The 9,221-nt window shown below is 36.3% G+C and overlaps 2 protein-coding genes and 1 pseudogene across 2 annotated transcripts in view; 2 read left to right on the top strand and 1 right to left on the bottom strand.

The window, feature by feature from the left end:
* LOC110409891 (UDP-glycosyltransferase 72E1 pseudogene) overlaps positions 1–1,147 on the top strand; it is a 1,666-nt pseudogene extending 519 nt beyond the window's left edge.
* A 2,897-nt stretch (positions 1,148–4,044) lies between these two features.
* LOC110409502 (anthocyanidin 3-O-glucosyltransferase 5-like) lies at positions 4,045–5,545 on the top strand. Its single transcript, XM_021418862.2, has one exon. It carries the CDS (start codon positions 4,077–4,079, stop codon positions 5,520–5,522), a length of 1,446 nt encoding a protein of 481 aa, XP_021274537.1. The 5' UTR covers positions 4,045–4,076; the 3' UTR covers positions 5,523–5,545.
* An 86-nt stretch (positions 5,546–5,631) lies between these two features.
* APP1 (aminopeptidase P1) overlaps positions 5,632–9,221 on the bottom strand; it is a 5,745-nt gene continuing 2,155 nt past the window's right edge. Inside the window, exons 8-16 of the mRNA XM_021418861.1 lie at positions 9,043–9,107; positions 8,784–8,850; positions 8,193–8,327; positions 7,970–8,050; positions 7,352–7,406; positions 7,100–7,204; positions 6,931–7,002; positions 6,425–6,549; positions 5,632–5,996 (exon numbers count right to left, since the gene is read on the bottom strand). Coding sequence (XP_021274536.1) covers positions 5,835–5,996; positions 6,425–6,549; positions 6,931–7,002; positions 7,100–7,204; positions 7,352–7,406; positions 7,970–8,050; positions 8,193–8,327; positions 8,784–8,850; positions 9,043–9,107 — 867 coding nt within the window. The 3' untranslated portion in view covers positions 5,632–5,834. The remainder of the gene's footprint in view (positions 5,997–6,424; positions 6,550–6,930; positions 7,003–7,099; positions 7,205–7,351; positions 7,407–7,969; positions 8,051–8,192; positions 8,328–8,783; positions 8,851–9,042; positions 9,108–9,221) is intronic.

The following is a 9,221-nucleotide window of genomic DNA, read 5'->3' as shown; positions in this document are numbered from 1 at the left end:
GGAGATCGATGAGCATGTTAAGAACCGAAAGCCACTCCACATTCCGGGATGCAAGCCCGTTAAGTTTGAGGATACCCTCGACGTTTTTTTCATGGATTATGACGATCCTTCATATCAAGGCTATCTTGGTGTAGGGGTTAAAATGTCATTGTCTGATGGGATTTTGGTGAATTCTTGGGATGAGCTAGAGCACTCAACCCTCAAAGCCTTGGGGGAGGCTAAGAAAGTACCCGTTTATCCAATTGGTCCAGTGGTGCGACCAATTCAAATGCCGGTTTTGGGTAACCAAGTTTTAGATTGGCTCGACAAACAACCTAAAGAATCAGTGATTTATGTGTCGTTTGGGAGCGGTGGAACCTTGTCAGCCCAACAAGTCGCAGAACTGGCTTGGGGGCTAGACCTCAGCCAACAAAGATTCGTTTGGGTGGTTCGTCCTCCTGTCGACAACGATGCATCAGGGTCTTTTTTCACAGTAGGGACCGGCTCTAATGGCAACCCCGACTACCTGCCAGATGGGTTTTCTACAAGGACCATAGACAGAGGTTTGGTGGTCCCCATGTGGGCTCCACAAGTTGAGATATTGAGTCATCCCTCGATCGGTGGATTTTTAACCCATTGTGGGTGGAATTCGACCATGGAGAGTATTACCAACGGGGTGCCGATGATAGCGTGGCCGCTTTACGCTGAGCAGAACATGAACGCTGGGATATTGACGGAAGACATCGGAGCAAGCATCGGAGCAAAGGCGCTGGAATCATCAGGTGGAGTGGTGGGAAGAGAAGACATAAAATCGATGGTGAGGACAATACTGGTGGATAGTGAAGGGCAAGAGATAAGAGCTAGGGTGAAGGAGATGAAAAACAGTGCCGCAAAAGCTTTGAGCGAGGGTGGTTCCTCCTGTAATTCACTGTCCCAAGTAGCAGAGATCTGTATTCAACACCTGAAAACAAAGGCTTACGGAGCTTGATTATACTTTAATATATTAGGATGTTGTTCTTCAAGTTTATGTACCCACATATTTTATGCGTGTATGAAGAAGCTTGTGATGTTCACTTGTTGGTGTTTGGCTTCTTTTGTTTTTTGGCCTTTTCTTGCTTTTTAGATATTGGTCTTCTGTGAAAGCAGGTCCATACTTCTTGCTATGATCTTTGGGATTGAGTGCTGTTCCTTTCTGGGCAGCTCGATTTCCCTTTTTCTGATTTATATATTTAAAAAAATTTTCTTTCTAGCTATCAATATGACTAAGAAGAATGGATTTAGCTTAATTTGTTGGAACCAAATGACTGAGAATTAATTTGAATAGAAATTAAAGTTCGGATAAGAATGAAACCATATTTGATATTGATGCGCATAGGCAAAATTTCCCACCTTGAAAATGAAGGTGCAATGCCAGAAATTGATTAAGTATTAGACATCAAATTCGCCCCTTGGAAGAGTTAACAATTTCCATCTATTGATCGATGTGAACGTGTGGAACTTGTTCAGATGTTAGATAATAAGGTTTCCATTAGTGGAAGACGAACCAAGTCACGACCAGTCACATTTCTATTCGTCAAGGTCAAGACATTCCATAAAAGATGTTTCTATGGATATTAAATCCGAAAATATATTTTTCCTACTAATTAAAGTATAGGGAATGTGAATCCCATTACCAAATTATGTTTAAGATCGATGCTAATACGGAAAAGAATAGACAAATTTCCCGTCTTGGATAGTAAAGACAACGTCAAAATTAACTAAAGATTCCAATGCCAATTCAGTTGACGTTCGACCCAACATGGTCTACGTCAAAGTAAATGAATTGCCCCTTCTATGTTCCTTGGAATTCTCAAGCTAGCTCGTGCTGCACATGCTTGAATTTTTAATACCATGGGACGGGTGCAAGCAGGAACGGGCACATGAATTCTCTTGGAGTGATATTATAATTAAAAAATATAAATATATTAAACATTTATAAATTAAAAATTTTGATATCAAATTAAAAAAATATAAATTTAATATTTCAAAGTAAAAATATCTAAAATAATTTTAATTATTTATGATAATTTTTTATACTTTGAAAACGATGTATAATAGCATCAATAGAAACATCACGGACAGACGTATAGGTAGTAAAATGGTGTCACATAATACCACTTATTTATTGAAGTGTCAAAAATTTTTGCTTGTTATATTGTTTATATTAGAGTTTTATGTAATTAATGATGTTAATAAATTCACTAATATTTTTACAATTTTATAAGAAATGAAATCAAAGATTCAAATTAGAGTAGATTTATTAACAAATAATTTACATAATAATATTTAAATACTCCATGCTAATAAGATGGGAGGGGTGCAAGCCATGTTACACACCAAGGAAGAATAACATGTTTTAAAAGTCTATCAAGGCAAAGAAAAAGACAACAATTCACATGAATCTCAAACGACAAGAACTGAGATGCAAAACTTATTTAGTATAATTACAACATAATCACATTAAAAATAACATATTTATAATCACTTTGTTTCTAACAAAACACGTATAATGTCGACAATAAATGTTTAATTAGTATGATCTGTTGGTTACCTTTTAAATTTTGGATTGTAGCTTGCTCCTTTAATTACTATAAAAACGATTCCAGAAACCTTATATTTTGAAATAAGAATAACTACAATATTTCTTAGAAAAATGAAATATAACTCTAATTACCATCCAAGGTAATAAGAGTAAAAATCTTAAATCTATTCTTCAATCACAATTTCGGAAAAGCAGAAACAATTTTTTCTGTATATATTTTTAAAATGTTATGCCATAAATTAAGGGTCTCTCTTGATTTTGAAATTATAACTCTCCTTTCATAATTTAGAGACAAAAAAAAAATCTCATTACCCTGTTAAAACAAATAAGCCATTGGTTGTCGTAAAGTTCACGAGATACACAATCATGGATACTTATTCTATATTGAAGAATAAATGAAGTTCATGAAATGAACGGAAGACCAAAAGACATTGGACCAGGCTTTACACAACTCGCAAGTCATCGGCTGAAGACCCTGACTCTGAAACTAAAAATTTGTTCCAGATAAGCACTAAATCTAGTCAATGCGCTTGCAAAGTTTTCCGGATTCCACTAAAGGTGTGTTTGTTTTCCAGTCCTCGCATGATTGTCGCCTGAAATTTCCAGGATAACGTGTTGATGACAAGGTATGGTGGTCTCTTTTCGGTAGCAAAAGTGCTTCTATGTATTTTTGAGTTATTAAACAAAAAATATGATATAATAATTACAAAATTCTATTTATAAATATTCTTTTAAGAAGTGCTTATAATGCTCTTTAATGTTGTTCTTTTGATGGAATAATATTTTAAAAAAATTTTAAATAACTTATTATTCTTTTATTTCATTCAATCAAATTTTTATATTTTTTTTAGTTAAAATATTTAATCAAAATGTCATTTGTCATTTTATATCAAATGATATAGGTGTGTCATGTAATATGTTATAATAAATCATAATGCGACAAGATGGTATGATATGATAAAAATGTCATGTGATATTTTTCATCATTCACACCAATACTACGTAGATATAAAATAATAAATAATTTTTTTTAATAATAATTAATCAATCATTAATTATAAAAATTTATTTAATTCAAAATAAAAATATATTAACTTAATTAAATATATTAAAAGAATAAAAATTTATTTGAATTTTTTAAAATAACTCAAGATTTTTTGGAACATTATGTTTTTATTTTAATTTATTTTGAAAATTTGAAAGAAAATCACATTCTATTGCGCGCAAGAAAAAACGATAATCAAGCAAGTTAATAAATAATGAATTTATGGAAATGCAGAACAAGAACTTCACACTTTGAAATAACGTGAGTATCCACTCAAGACTTTGGCTGGAACTGACCTATGTGTTAAAGAAGGTTTAAGGTCACGATACGTTACCTTATTTTTATTTTTATTTTCTCATTGAATGCTTATTATTTTTGCCTATTAATATCATTGCAAACTCAAGTAACAAAAGACAAACTTACCTCCCCTATCCTAGGTTTTTGTCTTAAAGAGTTTGTGTTGTAGCCATAATGCAAACCAGAAAGCCTCATGCGGCGCTTCTTGCAAGCCCTGGCATGGGACATCTCACTCCCGTCGTCGAGCTCGGCAAACGCCTTGTTTCCCATCACGGCTTCAGTGTCACTATCTTTGTCGTCGCGACAGATACCTCTCTCTCACAATCCCAACTTCTAAAACTGTCGCAAACTTCCTATCACCTTGAAGTTGTTTTGTTGCCACCGGTGGATATCTCAGGCCAGATCGACCAAACCACTTCAATCTTAACGCAGCTAGCAATGATGATGCGTGAGGCATTACCAAGCCTCCGGTCAGCAATATCCGCGATGACAGTTCCACCAGTTGCTCTTATCGTAGACATGTTTGGGACTGAAGCTTTTGCTATTGCTGAAGAGTTCATGATGCAGAAGTATGTTTTCATCACTTCAAATGCTTGGTTTCTTGCCCTTACAGTCCATGCACCAGCCATTGGTAAGAAAGAGGAAGATGATCACGTTAACAACCAAAAACCACTGGTCATTCCAGGGTGCAAACCGATTTGCTTTGTTGACTCTTTTGAGCCGATTCTGAAACCAAACAATCAAGTCTACGAGCAGTATTTGCGCATGGGAACCGAGATATCCACGGCAGATGGAATATTGGTGAATACGTTTCAAGAATTGGAACCCCAGACTCTTGCTGCTTTAAATGATAAAAAGAAGCTAGGGCTGGTCGCGAATGCACCGGTTTATCCGATTGGACCACTGGTGAGGCCCGCCGAGCCTGGTGTGAGAAATGAAGTGTTGAGTTGGCTAGACATGCAACCCAAAGAGTCGGTGATATATGTTTCTTTCGGGAGTGGCGGAACCCTCTCAGCCAAGCAAACTACAGAGCTGGCATGGGGTTTAGAAAAGAGCCTACAACGGTTTGTTTGGGTGCTTCGTCTACCAGTTGAGAATGATTCAGCGGCCACCGTTTTCAAGACAAGCAATGGCTGCGCCGACTACGCAAACTACTTGCCTGATGGGTTCTTGAACCGGACCAGCAAAACTGGGCTAGTGGTTCCGATGTGGGCGCCTCAAACTGAAATCTTGAACCATCCATCCATAGGTGGATTTTTGTCTCACGGCGGGTGGAATTCTAGCCTAGAGAGTATTGTCAATGGTGTTCCGATGATCGTGTGGCCGCTGTATGCAGAACAGAAGATGAATGCTGCAATGCTGGCTGAGCATATCGGGATGGCTCTCCGGTTGAAGTTGTTGCCATCGGAGGACGTGATTGAGAGGAGTGAGATAGAGGCAATGGTTAGAAAGCTTCTGGTGGGTAAAGAGGGGGAAGCATTCAGAGCCAGGGTGAAAATGCTAAAATCATGGGCGGAGAAGGCTCTTAGCAACGGTGGCGGTTCTTATAATTCTCTGGCTAACGTGGCCAAAGACTGCGAGATCAGCCTGCAGAGCCGGAACACAAAAGCTGGCGCTTGATAATCACAGGCCATCATCCTAGTGAATGCAATTAAAAGAGTTTTGTCTTTAATGCCTCTTAATGGGTTTTTCATGTTGGGTATTTTCCCGATTATAATACAAAATAGAATTCAAGAACAAATAAAATGATGAGGCGATTTATTGATTTCATTCCTCCAAGTCTGAACACATCCCATACGTAAAGACATCAATACTCCATAAAGATCAACATATAATTTAGCTACAGAACAAATCTCCAAATTTGATTCTTTAAAACCGATGGAGGAAAGAAGAAAGATGTGCAACGATTCATTGGGGCTTCCTGGACAGAGATCATGCACTTACAGGTTCAGTGGCAGTCTTCAGCCATTCCATCTGATGTTTATCCATGTAAGGTTCAAGAATTTCCCGACATTTTGAATGGTAGGAATTCACCCACTCAATCTCCTGGGGTGTCAAGAGGCTCAAGTCGATCAACTTTATCTGATAGGGTGCCTGAATATAAGAAAAATATACACATTAAACCGTTGAAGTGTATCAAAAAACATACACCCTCTCATTCCAAATGCTATGAGATGAAAATAAGGACACTTTTATAAAGAATGACAATTTCAAAAATACTTGCAATAGAGTATAAATCGAAACTTTTTCAGTAAAGACTTGCAATAGAGTATAAATCGAAACTTTTTCAGTAAAGACTTGCAATAGAGTATAAATCGAAACTTTTTCAGTAAAGACTTGCGTAAATGCATGAGTTTCTTTTCAAGTTAATGTAGCCTACATAATAGGGTAGAATTCTTATAAATAACAAGCACGGAGGTGCATAAAATTTAGAACATGCCTGCATATGAGCACACACACTCAACATGGCTGATAGGAGAAGCAGAAAACATATGAACGATTACATATTATGACAAACTTACCCATGTGATATGCTCAAAGGATAAGTATCCCTTATCACCAAAATTGAATTCTGTATCAGCCTCCTTGATTACAAGTACATTCTCTAATCTTATACCAAAGCTCCCATCTTCATAATATCCAGGTTCTGGGAAATGGAATTTTCAAATAGAATTAGTAAATACTCCAGTTATTTAGTAATGACACATTATTTTTCAGACCAAGCATACAGCTGGAACTATTTTCCGATTGAGATAACAGAATTCATAAATCTAATTGAAACTGTATCCTCATGGTAAATAGCCCCCTATGCACAAAGCACAAAAGACTGGAGCCAAGAATAACAGCCCAAGCAAGTGCAATATTAAATGCTTAAAAACAAATATGTGTGAAAAACTAGAAGTGAACCGAGCATTAACTATAAAAAATTAAGGAAGAAGTGAAAGGAAATCAGTATAAGGCAGGACAAAAAAACTGTCAACTAGAGAATGGAAATTCAGAGTATTAAGGTAGGACAAACAATACTAACCATCTGTTACAGTCATGGAAGCTTGCAGTGGCACATTTCGAGCCTGTGGTCTGAAACTAATTAGATGGGGCCCTGCTCCAAGTAGTTCAACCAGGAAAAAATTAAATAAAAGCCTGACGGAATTTACTGCAAAACTAACTTCAACAAGCAATTGTAGCTCATTGCTAACCTTCATGAACATTCAGATAAGACCCAATTCCATGACCGGTACCATGTCGATAATCAAGACCATACCTCCACAGAGGAATTCGAGCCAGAATATCAAGAGCATGACCTGTTAAAAAGCAACCAATTAATCCAAATAAAAAAAAAATTTAATCGATATTGGAGTTTAGACATAGATCCTACCCATGACTTCAAACTGACATGCTCAAATAAAAATAGAACAATTAAACAGACAAACAGAGAATACTTGAAATACCATTTGTTCCATTCGGATATCGAGCATTGTCCAGAGCAATATGGCCCTTAAGAACCTGCATGGAATCAAGACTTAAGCTCAGGCAGAATAAGAAATGAAATCCATGAAAATTTAAGGGAAGAAGAGAAGCGGGACCCAAGCATCTTAACCTAACTTTCCAACAAGCAGAATCAAAATAAACTAGAGAGATCAATAAATTTTGACTTCCAATATGTTGAACATTCTTAAACAGCCTAAATGCTGATACAAATTGGGTTAGCATGTACAAACAAATCAAAATTGATAACTCACTCAGCTTATTACCACAAAAAATATATGTTGATCGATTCTTATAATTTAAAGCAGACTGTGAATTGTCAAATATAGATAAGACATCCAAATCATTCTATAATTCCTATCACACTTCCCAGTCATTCATGTGACACATAACACCCAGGCATAACAAGTAAGATGCCCAAAGATGGATATCCAGCTTGTCTTATCAAACCCACCAGGGACTAGATTTTGGAAAGAAAAGCACATCAGAATTAAAACTTTAAATAGCGTGACCAAAGGAAGGTGAAAGTGGGTACTAAATAAGTGACATATCTAGAAGAGAAAGCAACAGAAGCCACTTACCGCAGTATAGCAAGCCTTCTCATGTGCTGAAGGCTTTCCAAAATGAACTGTCCGGGTTATATCAGTTGTCCCATCTAGATACTTCAATGATGCCATCCATATTATCAGTAATGGAATAAAGAATCAGAACTACATATCTAGAATATAAAATAGTTGGCATTTTATTGATAATTTTGGGTAATGGATATAGCTATAGCTAAAATATTAATGTTTAAAAGCAAACCTGGGCTCCTGAATCAAACAGATAAATGCTATCTGGATCAAGCTCAGCACATGTTTCTGCCTGAGGTGAGTAATGGATGATGGCCGCATTTGGACCAACCGAAGAAATAGTTGGGAAACTTAGGCCTCTAAAGTGCTGCAATTAGTACACATAGCAACAATTTTAGTGACATGAACAAATACAAATGCATGCACACATTTCCACCTACATAAGTAAGATTTTAGCAACAATTTTAAGCAAGATGGTCATTTTAAGTTAATTACTTATAAGTTCTGACTCTTAGGAAATTCTCATCCTTCTTATGCTATGATGCAAACAAGTTCACATAACAAAGTAATTGCTATTTGCCAAGTTTTTTTTATGAAAAAAAGAACGGAAAGAAAAAGAAAAAAAATTCTAGTACAATTTGTCAATGATAAAAACAAGATGTAGCACTGTTAATTTAATCTATAGTTTTAATTTGCATAGCCAACAGAATTTCTCACTTGAAATTTCATTATTATTGTTATATCCCAAATGACATTTTGGCTAGTTTTCCTTAATACCGCAAAAGAAAAAAACAAAAAAAAACCTAGTTGAAAGTATTGTTACCTCTTTTGATGCACGAAATTCCTCCAACTTATCACTAACAGTCACCTCTGTCAGCTTGTTAGTCTCTCTGCGTGGTTCATTCAATAGCATAAAAAAGAAAGAGTCAGTCCACCTCAAGCTCAGAAACGTTTTCACATTTTAGCAACAGCTGTGCAGTCAGCCAAAAGAGTGGGGAACAGCCTGTTTGGTTTCAGCCTGAAAAATCGGATGAGCAGGGAGAAAGAGGGGCAACATATCAACTTTCAATTCTATAACTTACAGTCTTTTTTTGCTTGCTCCCTCCCTCTCCAAGAAGTAACCAGAAGCCCCATAAATCTCTTGCATCTGCACATTTGAAAGAGCATCAGCATCATTTCCAGCCTAACAACAGCCTAAAATTTTGTTACATATGTTGAGAAATACTTAAATTTGAAAGTATCGAATTTAAAACATATGGGG

The sequence above is a fragment of the Theobroma umbraticum genome, unplaced genomic scaffold (assembly GCF_002168275.2).
Source record: "Theobroma umbraticum cultivar Fairchild unplaced genomic scaffold, ASM216827v3 scaffold_44.0, whole genome shotgun sequence".
NCBI classification, from domain to species: domain Eukaryota; kingdom Viridiplantae; phylum Streptophyta; class Magnoliopsida; order Malvales; family Malvaceae; genus Theobroma; species Theobroma umbraticum.
This window is presented reverse-complemented; position numbering and strand designations above follow the sequence as displayed.